The sequence below is a fragment of the Salpingoeca rosetta genome (genome assembly GCF_000188695.1).
Source record: "Salpingoeca rosetta unplaced genomic scaffold supercont1.1, whole genome shotgun sequence".
In the NCBI taxonomy this organism is placed as follows: domain Eukaryota; class Choanoflagellata; order Craspedida; family Salpingoecidae; genus Salpingoeca; species Salpingoeca rosetta.
Window position 1 is genome coordinate 1,705,896 of NW_004457740.1, and position 17,581 is coordinate 1,723,476.

At 61.3% G+C, this 17,581-nt stretch overlaps 1 protein-coding gene across 1 annotated transcript in view; it reads left to right on the forward strand.

Moving 5' to 3' along the window:
* PTSG_00385 (uncharacterized protein) overlaps nucleotides 1-17,581 on the forward strand; it is a gene marked incomplete at its 3' end in the record, with an annotated part of 33,685 nt that overhangs the window by 6,321 nt on the left and 9,783 nt on the right. Inside the window, exons 9-10 of the mRNA XM_004998877.1 lie at nucleotides 51-9,694; nucleotides 9,740-17,557. Of these exons, the coding sequence (XP_004998934.1) occupies nucleotides 51-9,694; nucleotides 9,740-17,557 (17,462 nt within the window). The remainder of the gene's footprint in view (nucleotides 1-50; nucleotides 9,695-9,739; nucleotides 17,558-17,581) is intronic.

Sequence of the window (17,581 nt, forward strand, 5' to 3'; positions counted from 1 at the left end):
ACATCATTCACCACCCCCCCCCCCACACACACACACAAACTCTCACACAGGTGCCGCGGTGCTGTTCGAGGTGACCGAGTTTGCCAACTCCATTGCGGGCGAGTATGTGAGGATCGAAGTGCGTGCGAGGGACCAGTTCAACAACACGGCAATTTACGAGCAGCGCGACGTCACAATGCAAGCCCGTGGCGGCCGAACCGGAGACAGCGTCGTGCTTCGTGACGAAGCCACAACGTACTTTGGCGACGCGCCCGTTGCCATCACCAACGGTGTCGGCTACATCAACGTGACGAGCTTCTCCTCCGAAAGTGTGACGCTCGAGCTCACTGCACTCCCGGGGGCAGGCAGCATTCGCGCTGGTCCTGTGGTGACAGTGACGTTCCAGCCCGGCGCGTTGCTGCAGTGTAATCTGCGTGCCCGCAACTACACTGCCGACACCACGCGCCCAGCCCTTCTGCACTACACCTTCAACATGAACACGAGCGTGATCTCGCTCACTTTTGACGAGACAATGAAGCGGTCGAGCCTGAACCTTTCACAGCTTGTGCTGCAGAGCATCGACGACCCAACGGATTCTGCGCTCGAGCAACACGTGTTCCAGTCCCCGGGTACCATCCTCAACAACAAGGATGACCTGGAGCTGAACATCCGCCTCAACGACTCGGATGTCTTCCTGATTAAACTGAATGACCGCCTCGGTGTGTCGCGTGCAACATCCTACATCAGCTTTCCTCCGACATTTGTCACGGACATGGCTGGCAACGAGGTCGTGGAGGCTCCTCCGGCCGGAGCCAGGCGCACGGACGTGTATGTTGCGGACACCACGCCCCCGCGCGTTGTCGACGTGGCCGTGAACATGAGCAGTGGCGTGCTTCGCTTCGAGGTTTCCGAGCCCATCGATGCCAACAGCATTGACATTGCACAGCTCGTCATCACAAATGACGCCAACACGCAGGCACTGTCCGTGCAGGGCCAAGCCACGGTTGTCCCTGACAGCCTCAGCTTGGTGTTCGAGGTTGTGCTCTCGTCCGAAACATATGACAATCTGCTCAGCAGCCCTCTGCTTGGATTCAATGCCACCACGACGCAATTAAGCCTTGCTGCCGGGTTTGTTTCCGACATTGCCCGGCCGACGCCCGTTGCGTCGCTGGAGGACCTCAACATCACGCCAGGTGCCTTTGTTGGCGATGCGGTGCTGCCGGCTCTTGCACAGGCGCAGCTCGACCTTGGCCTTGCCCGCCTGCACCTCGAGTTTTCAGAGCCCCTTGAGCTGGATAGCATCGACCCGACGGCGCTGCAGCTCCAGGCCAACGCCGACGGCAGCGGCATGTCCAACTCGGACACCTCAGACCCGATGCTCGTGTCGCGCTTCTTCCTGTCCAACGACACAGGCGTCATTTACATAGATCAGCTTGGTGTGGGCACGGGCTCTGCCCACAGGAAGCGTTACGTCTCGCTGCTGCTGACGCGTGCCGATATGCGTGTGTTGAAGCTCAGCCAGCCCTTCTCTGCCTCTGGCCCATATGTTTCCTGCGCATCAACCCTGGCCGCCGACCGTTCTGGAAACGGCGTGCAGGTCATTCCGGCAGCACAGGGCAGCGCAGTTGCGTCCGTCCTGCCCGACGCAGTGTCGCCCCTGCTTGAGTTTGCCGTGCTGGACATGAACGCTGGCACGCTCTTGCTTGGGTTTGATGATGTGATGGATGTGGCTGCCGTGGACGCGACCGCCATGCGTCTGCAGAACGCGCAGTCCTCACCAACCCAGAGCTTGCAGCTGTCAGCAGCCACCACAGTGCAGGCCAACACAACGTCCGACTATGAGCTGGTGATTGCCCTTTCCGACAGCGACCTGAATTTGCTCAAGGCGGAGCTGGACGGCCTCGCACTCTCCCCAGCCAACACATTTGTGAGCCTCGGCGTTGCTGCTGCGCTAGATGTTGCCGGCAACACCCTGGTGGCGGTTCCGGCGACCAACGCAGCCCAGGTACGCGCCGTGCTGCCAGACACAACTGCCGGACAGCTCTCTTCATGGGCACTGAGCCTCGAGAGCGGCAATATTGCGTTGACCTTCTCCGAGACGGTGAACATGAGCACGTTCGACCTCAATGATTTTACGCTTGTTGCAGGGGCAAGCCCCATGCAACCGTCTGCTTCGTTGGCTTTGAACCTCGGATCAGCGGCACAGGCCACCCAACAGACTGCAGCTCCAAATGTGGTGCTGGTGTCCATGGGCACGCCCCTGCTGAATGCTCTGAAGAGCAAGACTGCCCTGTGCACCTCCGCGGGCAACTGTCGCATCGCCTGGCCAGCGCCGTCCCTTCAGGACACCTCGCACGTTGTCTTTCAAGGCATCGGGTGGGCACAGGCACAGGCGGCAGCCACCGTGGACGCCGATACAACGGCACCCGCCCTGCTTGGGTTCTCGTTCTCGGTCTCCTCCGGCATCCTGGTGCTGTCCTTCTCTGAGCCCGTCGATGCCAGCACGCTACAGCCCACAGACATTATCCTGCAGGACCACGACCCCAGAGACGTGGGCACACCGCTTGAGGTGCTGGCCCTCAGCGGCGCCAGCAACATCACATCTCTGTTCGAGCAGCAAGCCGTGCCCACGATCAACTATGACGTGGAGGTGGTGATGCTCAAGGCGGACGTCGATGCGCTGAAGCTCAACACCCTGCTTGCCGTGAGTGCACAGACAACATTCCTGACGCTGCGCGCAAGCGCAGTGCGCGACGTGTCGAGTAACGCCATTGCACAGGCGCTTGGCCTGTCTGTGAGCCAATTTGAAGCCGATCTGGTCTCGCCCGAGCTGGTGGACGCAAAGCTGGACCTGACTTCCCGCACACTCCTGCTCTCGTTTACCGAGCCCGTGCTGGCAAGCTCCGCGGACGCCACCGCAATCACCCTCCAGGATGCACAGAGCAGCAGCTCCGTCTCCCACCGCCTGTCTGCGCTGACAACAACAAACACGGCCAACGGCAACCAACTGGTGTTTCAGATTGCAGCGGACGACTTTGACACCGTCGCCCGCCTGGAAGGGCTTGCGGAGAGCAGCAGCAACGCCTTTGTCGTGGTGGAGTCAACGCTGGTGGTGGACATGAACAGCAACTCGCTCGTGCCTGTCCCCGCTTCCTCTGCTCTCGGCGTTTCCGAGTTCACGCCCGATTCCCAGGCGCCCGGAGCTGTGCTTGCGCGCCTCGACATGGACGCTTTCTTGCTCACGCTGGAGTTCAACGAGACGGTCCGCACGTCCTCGCTTCGGGTGACGCACCTGACAGTGCAGTCGAGCGCAGACTCGGCTGCTGGCGCCGCCTCCATCCCCACTTCAAGCGTGCCGCTGACATCCGAATGCACGGTTGTTCAGCCGCAGCGCAACAACGTGTCTGTGCAGGTTTCCTTGTCCCGTGCCGTCGTCGACGCGATCAAGGCGCGGCCCGCTCTCGCCACGAACGCAGCTTCCGCTTGGGTCTCGCTGGCAAGCGGCGCTATTGAGGACATGCACGGCAACGCACTGGCGGCCGGTGCTGTTGTGGCGACTGTGGCGTATGTTGCGGATGCAACACAGCCTACCCTGGACGCGTTTGACTTGGACATGGACGCCGGTCTCCTGACGCTGTCCTTTTCCGAGACGGTGAATGGCAGCAGTGTTGTGCCGGCACGCCTGGTTGTGTACAACGGAGGTCTCTCTACCGAGCAAGCACTTGTCCAGCAGTGGCTTGCGGGCAATGGTAGCGACAGCACCCTCGACTCTGCCCAGGTGAACCCCAGCCTGGGGCTTGTGCAGCTGAGTGGCGTGCAGACCCAGCCCAGCGTCTTCGCCGCGGTCGTGTCCCTTCCGTTGACGACAGCAGACCTGAACAACCTCAAGCAGCGCCCGTCTGTGGCCACCAATGTCAACAACACATTTGTGGCACTGAGCAGCGGCTTTATTCGGGACATGGTGCACTTGCCCGTGCTTGAAGTTGGGAGCACGCCCGCGCAGCACCTCTCTGCCTCCAGCGTCACGGCGGACGCTACCAGGCCTACCCTCTTTGCTGCCAGCCTATCGCTGGCAAACAACATGGGCGCGCTCTCCTTGACCTTTGATGAGCCCGTGCAAGCGTTTGAGCTTGATGTGACGGCAATTGTGTTGCAGAACAGCGCCAATGCATCCAGCCCGTCTCCGTTGAACCCACCAGCGACCTCATTCCAGGCGCACCGCCTCTCGGCAGGCAGCCGCGTTTCGGCCACCAACGCCAACTATACACGCGTCGTGGACGTGGTTATTGCAACCACTGACTTGCACGACGTGAAGCTGCTGACGGGACTTGCTGTCAACCAGGGCACAACGTACGTGCAGCTGGATGCGGGCACCGTTGCAGACATGTCTGAGCCGCTCCCCAACGACCTCGCACCCATGGCAGCGGCACTGCAGGTTGCCTCGTTTGCGCAAGACAGCGCAGCGCCGTCCCTGACGTCCTTCTCCCTGGATCTTGACTTGGAGCAGCTCACGCTCAACTTTGATGAGCCCGTCAACGCGTCCACGTTCAAAGCCCAGGCAATTACGCTTCAAGCAGCAGCAGGCATCACCAGTCAGCAGCAGCACACGCTCACTGGCGGTGTTTCCATGAGCACTAGTGGCCTGCAGCTGCTCGTCAACATGACCAAGGAGGATGTGGATCAAATCAAGCTCTATGAGGGCTTGTGTCTTGATAACACCACGACGTTCATCAGCGCATCTGCAGACCTGGTCAGGGACATGGCAGGAAATGCGCTCTCACCAGTGAGCAGCACTTCGGCGCTGGCTGTCGCTGGCTTTCAGCGCGACACGCGCGCGCCACGGCTCGTGTCGTTTGACCTGGATATGAGGCTCAACACCCTCACGCTGAGCTTCAGCGAGCCCGTGGATGCCACGTCGCTGGTCATCGGCGGGCTGCGGCTCATGGCAGACTCTTCTGGCATTGTGGCGCCAGTGTACGCCCTCTCCAGTGGTAGCAGTGCGTTGGCTGCCTCGTCCCTGGTCGATGCGTCTTCCCTCACCGTCAACATTGGGGCCAATGACGCAAACACCTTGCGCGTGCGCGAGATCGGCAACACACAGGCACGCGCTTGGCTGGCCTTGGATGCCGGTGCCGTGCAGGACCAAGCCGGTCTGCCAGTTGTGGCTCGCCTGGCTGGCCAGACGGCCCTTCAAGCTGCCAGCTATGTCGCAGACAATGTCGCACCCACCATTGTTCAAGCCAGCATCTCCATGCACGACGGCACCCTGACGTTGAGCTTCTCGGAGCCCATTCGAACCACCACGCTTGATGCCACTGCCATTGAGCTGCAAGCGACAGGAACCGGTGGCGAAACCGTTGCACTCACGTCTGGCACGACCCTCGTGTCCGGACCTCATGCACTGGGCCTGCTGCAGGCGACATTCCAGATGAGCACAGCTGATATCACTGCAGTTAAGGTTCGCCCAGGCCTGTGCACTTCAGCCAGCAACTGCCATGTCAGCGTTGGTACACGCGCGCTTGGCGGGGATATGGTGGGCAACGCCCTGATCAGCCAAACCGGCATTGGCATGAGCACTTTTACACCAGACCTCGGCCGCCCCTCTCTGCAGGGCTTCTGCCTCAACATGGACGCGGGGGTTCTCACCCTGAGCTTTTCCGAGGTGGTCAACGTGTCCTCTGTTCTGGTTTCTTCGCTGACACTGCAGTCGGCCGCAAACGCGTCGTCGGTGACGGGGGGAGGAGACGCGCTGTCCGCCTATCCCTTGGCGTTGTCGCTCGTGGGCAGCGTGGCTGCCAACACATCATCAGCTGGTGCCGGCACCGCTGAGTATAACACGGTTCTTGAGGTGTCACTCACACACGCCGCACTCAATGACATGAAGGCGATGCCTACCCTGGCTACCTCTCGCGACTCTACGTTCCTCAAGGCCACTGCCTTTACCGTTCAAGACACAAACGGCAACTGGCTGACAAGCGAGTATGAGCAGACGGCGCTGCGCGAGGGCGACTGCCACGTGGCAGACACAACCGCCCCGCAGCTTCGCTCGTTCAACCTGGACATGAACAACCTTGAGCTGACGCTCTCCTTCTCCGAGACTGTCAACGCCAGCAGCCTCACCAGCCGCTCTTTGAGCCTGGTCAGTTCACAGGCTGCGACACCTTCCGCCACTGTCACCCTGTTTGGTCTGGACCTGACGTATTGGGACCAGGACCTTGTTGTCATGGCGCTGAATGAGACGGTGGCCAACCGGCTCAAGGCCCTACCGGCCGTCGCCTCTCAATCCAGCAACACGTTTCTCACGGTGGACAACAGCAACGGCGTTGCTGTCAGAGATATGGCTGGCAACGCCATTGTCACCATTCCACCAGAGGCGGCCGTGCAGGTGACAAACTTCACCGCGGATCAGATCAAGCCCAGCGCAACGCAATTCGTGTTCAACTTAACCAGCGGGGTGCTGGATCTTGCTTTCGATGAGCCCTTGAACCTGTCCACCTTCGATCCGTCTGCGCTTGCGTTGGTGCCAGACAGCGATGGCGGTGGCAGTGGCGTTGTTGTCTCTGTCGGTGTTGACGGCACGCCCATCCCTGGACAGGATGCCTATCCAATGGGTGTTCGGTTTGTGCTTCAGGAGCATGTGTTGAACGAAATCAAGCGTCGCGCTGACCTGTGTTCGCGCGAAGACAACTGCTTCTTGGTGTTTGTGTCGCCCGTCGTCAAAGACACCTCCGGGAACCCGGCACAGGACAGCTTCAACCTTACATGTCTTCAGCTCTCGCAAGATATCGTATCACCGAATCTGGTGGCGGGGAGCCTGAACATGACAACTGAGGTCCTTACCCTCACCTTTGACGAGACGGTCAACGCATCCTCCTTCGATCTCACCAGCTTGCGCCTCAGCAGCAACAGCAGCATGGCCAGTACAATGCAGACAAACGCCAGCATGTACTGGTTTGCGGAGCAAGGGACGGTGCTGAGCGGAGACGGGCTTGTGATTGAGGTGTCGCTGTCTGCGTTTGATGTGTTTGAGATCAAGCGGCGGACGCTGCTGTGCGTTGACGCGGCGACGTGCGACGTGTCTGTTGACAGCGGGCTGGTGCGAGACATGAGCGGGAACGAGGTCGTGTCGACGGTTGTGAGCGGGGACGCCATTGGGGTGACGTCGTTTGGGGCGGATGTTGTTTCGCCCGCACTGACGGCGTTTTCGCTGGACATGGACGCTGCCCTCCTCACCCTCACCTTCGACGAGCCCATCAATGCCACGAGCCTCCGTCTTGCGGATGTGATCCTGCAGAACAGCAACAACAGCAACACTGGCTCCGTTGTTGAACAGGTGCGCGTCGCGACCAGCGTGGCCCGGCAGGGCTCACTGATTTCAAAGCGGGATCCGCTCATGCTGTCAGATTTGATTGAAGTGCAGCTGTCAGAGACGGATATGGAAGCGATCAAGCTTGCCCGACACACTGCCGTGTCAACAGCTTTCATAGCGCTGGGCGAGGGTGCTGTTGTCGACGCGGTCGGCAACCCTTGCGTGGAAGTTGCCACTACTGATGCCATGCAAGCGGACGCATTCCAAGCAGACTCTGTGCCACCCACCTTGGAGGCCGCTGAGTTGGATCTTGTTTCCGCCACCCTCACTCTGTCGTTCTCGGAGCCGACGGACATTGCCACCATTGCGCCCTCGGACATCGTCCTCCAACAGAACAACGAGAAACATGCGCCAGGGGAGAGTGTGAGGTTGCAAGGCGCCTCCAACGTGACGGGCGGGCCGTACGAATTGGTGGTGTCCCTGCTCACGGAAGATCTCCATCGTGTGTTTGTTGAGCGGAGCCTAGCTGTGAACGCAGCCAACGTCTCTGTGGCGTTCTCGGGCGCCCTCGTCTCTGACATGCAGGGCATTGCTGTGGCAACGAACAACACGCCTCTGGCCGTCGCGGCATTTACGCCGGATACCACACGACCCGCGCTGGAGAGCTTCGCCTGGAGTGTGGACGCGGGTGTGCTGACGCTGACCTTCAGTGAGCCCATGGACGCCAACACAACGTTCAACGCAAGCGCCATCACACTGCAATCGTCGGACGCTGCGCCGGTCTCTTCCTTGAGACTGGCTGGTGTGCGCGGTGTTGCTGCGCTTCCACCGCTGTTCAAGGTGGTGACAATCACAGTGCTGGAGGACGATCTCAATACCGTCAAGCGCTTTACCGGCCTTGGCACCACCGTGCAGGACACGTTCCTCGCCATGGACGAGACCGCATGCGCGGACATGCATGGCAATGCGGTGGTCACCATCGCAAGCGACAGTGGTCTGCAAGCCGCCGCAGTCTCTGCTGATGTGACTGCACCACAGCTGGTGGCGGCGAGCCTGAACATGACGACTGAGGTCCTCACCCTCACCTTTGACGAGACGGTCAACGCATCCTCCTTCGATCTCACCAGCTTGCGCCTCAGCAGCAACAGCAGCATGGCCAGTACAATGCAGACAAACGCCAGCATGTACTGGTTTGCGGAGCAAGGGACGGTGCTGAGCGGAGACGGGCTTGTGATTGAGGTGTCGCTGTCTGCGTTTGATGTGTTTGAGATCAAGCGGCGGACGCTGCTGTGCGTTGACGCGGCGACGTGCGACGTGTCTGTTGACAGCGGGCTGGTGCGAGACATGAGCGGGAACGAGGTCGTGTCGACGGTTGTGAGCGGGGACGCCATTGGGGTGACGTCGTTTGGGGCGGATGTTGTTTCGCCCGCACTGACGGCGTTTTCGCTGGACATGAATGCTGCCCTCCTCACCCTCACCTTCGACGAACCCGTGCTGCCAGCTTCCATCAACATCCAGAACGTGTCGCTAGCCGCCGAGGGAGCTGCTGGTTCAGTGTTGCTCGTGACCGTGGATGGGCAAGTGAGCCTTGATGTACAGGATACGGAGCTCGCCGTGTTGCTGACGCGCGCTTGTGCTAATGGCGTGAAGAGGCTGCGTCATCTCGCCGTGAATGCAAGCACGGCCTCCCTTGTGTATGGGGCTTTTGTGACCGATACAAACAACAACGCCCTGCCCACCTCCCAAGCAGCACTGGTGCGCGCAGACACCTTCGTTGCGGACGCAACGGCTCCCACAGCCATCAACGCCAGCGTGGATTTGGACCAGCTGCGCCTCACCATCCTGTTTGACGAGCCTGTGGAGCCGAGCTCGCTGCGCTTGGCGAGCTTGCGCGTGCAAAACCTGGCTGCCGGCGCGAGCGTTGCTCTTCCGCATTCGCGCGCGACATCTGGCGTTGGGCGTCTGCTGACGGTCGCCATTCACCAGCGCGACGCCGACGCAATTCAGCTTGACCTTGCGCTGTGCTACAGCAGCGATTCATGCAGGGTGAACATGGACCCAGCGGCCATTACCGATATGCAGGGCAATGGGATTGCCGGTTTCTCTGCGCTGGAGCCCGCCGTCTTCGTTGAGGACCGTGTGCAGCCTGCGCTGGAAGCCGCAGCCCTGGACATGCAGCGCGGCCTCCTACACCTCAACTTCTCGGAGGCCATGCACTTGGGGTCGCTGGTGAGCACCGCCGTGCGTATTGCAGATCCGCAGTTTGCCGGCAGCAACCGCACAGACCCTGTTGTGCAGGGCAGTGTTGTGCTTTCTGCGGATAGCGCAGTAACCAGTGAGTTTCAGGGTGTAAACGGAACGCGGGTGACCCTCGCGCTGAGTGACGGTGACATGCACCGGCTGAAGGTGCATGTTCCCTGCGCCGCTGCTGTGGTGGTTGCCTCTGGGCAGGCGCCGCCTGCCTCGTGTATTGTGGTTGTTGCTGAGGGAGGCATCACAGACATGTCGGCGAATCCGCTGCCGGTTACCAACCTGACCATTGGTGTGTTTACTCCTGACACCACAAGCCCAGAGATGCTGTCATACACCATCAACATGAACAACGAGACCTTGCTTCTGACATTCAACGAGCCCGTGGATGTGGACACGGCAGCGTGCAGTGGGGGCACATTGCGCGCACAGGTATCCACGAGCCTGGCTGCGGGGTCCGCAACCTACGACCTCACGGGATGCCGGTCTGTTGTTGTGCACGATGATGTGCGGCTGCAGCTTGCAGTTCAGCTGACGTACGACGATCTGCAAGCAATTCGCCTCTTCGCCAGCCAGACGCTGTGGAAGACGGCGACCAACGCCTGGTTGAGGGTGTTTCCATCCTTTGTGGCGGATATGAGCGGGAACGCGATGGCGGAGTTTGATCCTCTCATCCCCGCCACGCCGTTTGTCCCGGACACAACGGGGCCGCGGCTTGTGTCAGCAGCCCTCAACCTGACGGCCGAAACTCTCCAGCTCTCCTTCTCCGAGGCCGTCACGGTGGGTACGCTTGATGCTTCCCAGCTTCGCTTTGGCAACAGGACGGCTGCTGTGGTTGCAGCTGGGTCTGTGCTCTACCCGGCAGGGCAGCTGGACGGCGATCAGCTGCAGCTGCAGCTTGCCGAAGCGGACCTGGACTTCCTCCTCGGGTACGGGCCGCTACTGAACACATCCGCCCTCACGCTTTCTGTTGCTGCGCAGCTGGTTCAGGACACCTTTGGGAACCAGGCACAGCCCAGCGCCTTGCAGCTGTTTGATGTTGTGGTGCCAGACCTGAATCGTCCCAGCCTGGCCGCTGTCAATGAGGTCAACCTGCACGTGGGCACGGTCACAGTCACGTTTGATGAGCCCGTACCGCTGGAGAGCATCAGGAGCGAGGCACTGGTGTTTGTGTTTCCAACCACAGGCAACACGGTTCAGCTGACCAGCGGAAATGACGTGGAGTATGTGCGCGTGTTTGGTTCCGCCGGCTGGCGCCGACACGTGCGCATTTCACTGACGGAGGAGGATCGCCTGGCCTTTGCCGTCCAGCTGTCCACAAACTTCACTGTGCAGGCGTCCAGCCCCTTTGCCTCCGACGTGGTTGGAAATGCGCTGCTGTCCGTTGCGGGACTCGTGCCTGCGCTAGTAGTCGAGGATACGCGCAACCCGCGCCTGCTTCACTTCACTGCCAACCTGGATGCGGGGTCGTTCTCCTTCCGCTTCGACACGCCTGTCAACACAAGCACCCCGCGTGGGCCGGCAACCCTCACGGTGCAAGCGGGTGCGGACATGAGCGCCATTGCATCGGACGTTGCTTCATGGTACACCCTCGTTCAGCCCCTCGACGTGCCCCTGGGCCACCCCGCTGCTTCTTACACCGTCAATGTCACGCTTCGGGCAGGTGATTTGAATGCCATCAAGGCGCGAGACGCGCTCATGGTGTCCCAGGCCACCACTTGGGTGTCCCTCGCAGCTGGCTTTGTGCATGGCATGAACCAGCAGCCGTCACAAGGCGTGCCTGCGTCCAATGCCATGGCTGCGTCCGCATTCACGCAAGACACAACACCGCCAGAGTTGGTGTCGTTTGAGCTTGACCTTCACAACGGCACCGTGACGCTGGAGTTTAGTGAAACTGTGGATGCAGCCACGCTCAACGTGAGCGCCTTGTCAATCGCAGGTGCTCAGAGCAGCGTGGCTTCCGCCGCCCTCGCTGGCCAGGCGCCCCCGTACTTCTTTGTGCCGCTAACAACGGCAATGATGTCTGGATTGGGAGCAGGCGATGCGGATGTTGCTGGGGGTTTGCTCAGCAGCAGCCTTGTGCCTGCGGCCAGGCTTCCAACCACGCGCGTGCATGTGTCCCTCGGATCCATTGACCTCACCGCCATCAAAACGGGCTTGTACGGATCACCCACAGCTTCGCTCTCGTCAACGGAGCCCGCGGGCTTGCTGCGCGAGTCGGACACAGAACCCGTGGTGCTGGCTGCACTGCTGCTTGACAATGCAATCTTGGATATGGCTGCCGTTGCCAATGCCATGGCCGGCGCTGCAAATGGCAACGTGGCCACGCGACAGCTGGGCAGTGACGGTGATGGGGTTGGTTTTGTCGCGGACGCGCGCACGCCGCAGCTGGACACGCTTGCACTGGACATGAGCGCAACTCGGGCAGAGCTGAGCCTGACCTTCTCCGAGATTATTGACCTCGGGTCCGTGAATGCCACACTCATCAGCATGCACACAGCAAACAACAGCGTGACTGGCGCTCCGGCATCACACGAGCTACGCCCTGGCAGTAGCGTGATGATACCATCGACGGTGGAAGCCCCATGTTGCGTTGGGCAGACGATGGTTGTGCAGCTGTCGCTGCAGGACACGCTTGCGCTGAAAGCAAAGGGCATAGGCGCCGATGTCGCCGCCAGTGTCAGCTTCGGCAGCGGTATGGTCAGAGATGTGGCAGGCAATGACGTGGCAGAGCGTGCCGATGTTCCATTGCGTGAGCTTGCCCGCGACACGACTTCGCCGCTGCTTGTGTCTGGGGCCTTCAACCTGTCGTCGGCGGTGCTGTTCTTGAGCTTCGATGAGCCCGTGCGCTTCGAGCGCTCGCGCATTGCCCTCGACGGCATCACATTGCGCGCGAGGGGTCAGTCCGTGCAACTCAACAATGCGAGCGTCGTGGACGTGGTTGCGTCCAACCCGAGCGCTCCCCAACAGGCATCCATGGCAGGGTCAATCACCCTCACGCAAGCCCGCATGAACGAGCTCAAGCTCAAGCTTGGGCCAGACCTCGCCAGCGTCGTGGTTGACCTGCGTGCTGGCACGTTTCTGGACACGGCGCTCTTGCCCGACAACGGAAACGACGCGCAGCAGGTGAACGCGAGCGTCACCTTGGACCACGTCGCACCGCGGCTGCTCTGGTTCAACTTCAACATGAACACTCGCCAACTGCAGCTGGTGTTTGACGAGCCAATGCAGGCCTCCCTCGACCCGAGCCAGGGCTTTGTGGCTGGCAGTGCTGCCATCACGGCAGGTGGTAGCGTCCCTTTGACCAACACGTCCGTTGATCCCGCTGCCGTCGACAGCACCGTGGTGATGCTGAATGTTGGCGCCGCGGACCTGGATGCCATCAAGCTTGCAGAGGCAGTGTTCCGGAACCAGAGCACCGCGTACATTGGCTTTTCCAGCGGCTTTGCGCAGGACCTTCAGGGCAACGCCATCCTTGCTGCCGGCAGCGACGTTCCGCGCGTGCAGGCCAACGCATTTGTCTCGGATAGCGTGGAGCCGCAGCTGGTGAGGTATGCGCTGAACATGACGAGCGGCGCGCTGTCTCTGACCTTCAACGAGCCCGTGGACTACACCGCATTTGACGCCGCGGCGCTTCGCTTCCACGACTCGCCCAGTTCGCCGAGCGCCATAGTCACGCTTGGCCAGAGCAACGCTGTCGTAGTGACCAGCTCTGCCGACGCACGTGTCGTTGACACTGTCTTGGGTCTGCGCGACCTGAACCTGCTGCGCGTGAATGACGTTGCGCTGGTGCAGAGCACCGCCTTCCTTGCCCCGCTCGCAGGGCTGGTTACTGACCAAGAGGGCTTGCCGACGCCGGCCGTTGCACCGGCCGCTGGGCTTGTGCCGTCCACGTACGCGCCAGATGTGAGCGGCCCTGTCCTGCAGGCGTTTGCGCTGAACTTGACCAGCGCTGCGCTCCAGCTCACCTTCGACGAGCCTGTGAGGGCTGCGTGGACCAACGTGTCACAGATCACCTTGCACAACGGGCGTGGACAGCGACATACGCTTGGCGCACAGAGCTTTGCGTCGCAGGCAGCGGACGCCGACGCCGAGCTGCGATCGCAGATGGTGGTCGCGCTGTCACTGCAGGACTTGACGGCGCTCCAGCTCGACCTGAACCTGGCCGAAGACGCGGCGTCGGCCCGCATCGAGCTGCTGGCGGGAACGCTGGTCGATCACTCCGGTAACGGCAACGTCCCCATCGCCAACCAGAGTGCAGCCACGTTTGTCCCAGACACGGTCCGCCCGCAGCTCGCCTCCTCCATCCTGGACCTCTCGAACCACACGCTGGCGTTGACATTTAACGAGCCTGTCCTTGCAGACGGTTTCAACGTCACCAGCGTGTCGTTTGTGCAGTTCAACACGAGTGGCGGGGAAGTGCGCGTGTTCCTCAGTGAGCTTAGCACCGTGAGCGTGCCTGCCTCGATGAGCGGCCCCACCACCACGCTCAGTGTGGTTGTGGCACTGCACATTGACGATGTGAATGCCATCAAAGCCGTGTTCGACTTCTCGCCTTACATTCTTGGAGAAGGCTCAAACGCAGTTGCGAACATGACGTGGGTGTCGCTCGTCTCAAACACACTGGCGGACGCCGCGAACAACGTCCTGGTCCGCGTGGAGACGCCGCTCAGCGCCTACGTACCTGACGTGCGGCCGCCGCAGTTGCTGGAGGCCTGGCTAGACCTGAACAGCACAGGCTCCCTCACACTCGTCTACGAAGAGGTCGTCATGCCAAAGCTGGTCCGCCTGCAAGACCTGTCACTTGTGGCACCGGCGGCCTTTGTGGCAGCTGCCAATGCTTCGAGTAGCAACGAGCTTGCCGCCGTCCGCCTGAATAGCCTGGTTCAGGTTGGCAGTGAGCGGCGATCGCGATACATCCGGGCCGCGTTCGACACCGACACGCTCAATGCGATCAAGCTGCGCTCCTTCTGCAAGACCGGCGTGGACGACTGCGCGCTCGCGCTCTCCGCTGGCGCTGTCGTGGACGTGCATCGCAACCCTTCCTCAGAGACAAACGAGTTTGCCGTCACAGACTTTGCCCCGGACGTGACCCGCCCGACCCTGGTGGCCTTTGACCTCGACCTTGCCAACGATCAGATCACATTCACCTTTAGTGAAGCCGTTCGCGCAGGATCGCTCGCGCCAGCCGCTGCGACCGTTCAGGCCGTCGACGACATGTCGGAGCCGCTGGAGCTCACGTTTGCGGTCTCCCTTGGCGGCGGCGTGTTTTCTGACACGGTGTTGAAGTTTGAAGTGATGGACGACACCGCATTCCAGGTGCCTGTGAACCCCCGCATTGTTCAGTGGCGCGGGGACGACACGGTGCACATCTCGCTCACGGTCGTCGCTGGCGGCGCGTCTTTCAACGTGTCTCAGGGACACCTGTTCCAGAACGGCGCGCCAAGCTTCGGAAACGCGGCTGTGACGCAGTTGCGGAGCGGTACCGGGTTCCCCCGCTACGATGTGCAGCTCGAGGGCATCCAGCACGGCGTCGTTTCTGCCGACAACACGGGCCAAACCGCCTCGCAGCAGTCTGCCAGCGGCACGCGGTCCACTGACGCGTTCCTGACGGCGACTCAGTCGTCTGTCCCACACAACGGGCGCACGGGGCCAAACTCGCGCGAAAGCGTGACCTTTGCTTCGTTTTGGACCAGCGGCGATGCGTACGGCCCGTACGCTGAGGATGACGTGTGGGGCCTGGCACCCGAGCTCGTTGGCTCTGTTGTGTGGAGCTCCCGCGTTGCCTCCGGCAATGGCGTTGTGCTCACGCTGAACCTGAGCCGGGCAGACATGGACCACCTCAAGCGCAACGTCAACCTCGCAATCGATCCCGCATCCACCTTTGTCTCACACACGTCATCGCTGGTGTTGGACATGTTTGGCAATGCCGTGCTGCCCCTGGAAGCAGCTTCGGGGCTTCAGGCGCAGTCCTTTGCCGCAGACAGCACGCCACCGCAACTGGTTGGCTTTGCGCTGGACATGGACGCCGAGCGCGTGTACTTGTACGTGGACGAGCTGGCGAATGTGACGACGGTGGATGCCAGTCAGGTTTCGTTTGTGCTGCCGGCACTGGCGGGCAGCAGCAACGCAACGACGAAGCGCGTTCAGCTTTCCGGGGCACGGTCCATTCAGCACGACGCGCTTCGCGTTGCCGTGCACCTGCTCGAAGACGATGTCAACCGCATCAAGGCGGCCTTCCCGCTGGCCTCATCCCTCAACCTCACCGCCATGGCGCTCACCTCTGCACTGCTGGATGACATGGCTGGCAACGCCGTCGTTGGCGTTGGAGAGGCGGTGCCGATCACCGCCTCCACGTACGTGCCAGACCAGACGCCACCGCGCGTGCTGTCATTCCACGTGGACCTTGTGGCGCAAACGATCACGCTCGATTTCTCGGAGACGGTCGCAGCGCAGACGCTTGACCCGAGCCGCGTTGCCCTGCTTTCAGCCAACACGACGTCTGACGGCGGAGCCATGGCACAGGTCGTTGCGTTGGGTTCGCCAAATGTCACGTGGGACAGCGCGCTCCTCGCAACGTCGCTCACGCTGCAATTCTCTGAGTCTGTGCTGAACGCGATCCAGCTCAGCGATGCCGTGGCACGTGACAGCGACAGCACCTGGTTGCGCATCACGCCAGGGTTCATTGCGGACACCGCGGGCAACGCGCTTGTGCAGGCCGGCACACTGCAGGTCTCCAACCTGACCGTGGACGCCGTGCCGCCCGCCCTCGTTGGCTTTAACCTCAACATGACACAAACCATGCTCACGCTCACGTTCTCCGAGCCGATGCGAAGCACCTCCATGAACCTGTCTCAGCTGGCCCTGGTCGGCAGCAGCGCTGCAGAGCGCGTGTTCACGTTGGACAGCACCGCAGCAGATGCCACCGCCGCTACCGCCTTCTTCTTCCACGGCACACAGCAACGCAACGGGCACGTGGTGACGGTCCAACTCACCGTCGACGATGCAAACGAGCTCAAGAACATCACCAGCATTGCCACGGCGCAAGGCACCAGTCTGATTGTGGTGGCACCAGGGCTCCTCGAGGACATGTTTGGTAACCAGGTGCAAGCGGTTTCTGCAAGCGACGCGTTTGCGGCAGACACGTTTGTGCCAGACGTGGTTGGCCCTGTCCTGGTCAGCTACAGCGTAGACATGTCCACAACGACCGTGGCATTCACATTTGACGAGACGGTCAATGCATCCTCCCTGATGTCCGTTGAGGCCGGCTTCGCCGCTCCCATTGCCTGGGCCATTACTCGCACAGCCTACAAGCTTGGCGTGAGCCCATCTGAGCTGGCGCCGGTGCTGGAGGCCTGGGCCACGCGCATGATCTCCAGCCAGCCCGCGCAGGCGCCCGGTCGCGCGTCGTTTGCTGGACTGGTGGACTTTGGCGAGACGCTGGTCGTCCACCTTCACCCCGCTGTTCGACTCACGCCAAGCGGCACGCTGCAGGCGTTTGTCCTTTCCGATGACGTGCGTGACGTTCTCGCCATTCTTGGCGCCGCTGATACGCAGACAAACACAACGCTCGCCATCTCCAGCGCGTTCATTGCCGACATGAACCGTAATGTGCTGCAGAACACTGCCGCCGGCACGGCGGCGTTTGGCCAACCATCCGCTTTCACTGCAGACACCGTGTCGCCCACGGTCCTGTCCTTTGACCTCGACCTGTCCACGGGAACGCTGGAGGTGACATTTGACGAGGCTGTCAATATTGCGTCGCTGCAACGCCATGCATTCACGCTGGTGGGCGCTGGCACTGGCGAGCAACTCCCCCTCTCGCCACTCTCTGCCACCGTGCTGCAGGCCGACACGCTCGCCCTGCTGGCAAGCAACACTACTGCGTGCACGGACACGAATCTTGAGGACAGCGTGTTTGTGGTGAACGGCACATTGGGGTTGAGCAGCCGGGCCGATGCTGCCATCATTGCCTCGCTGCAGGACCCACAGCATCTGCTGCAGTACATGTATGACCACGTTCTGTTTCCCACCAATGGTACA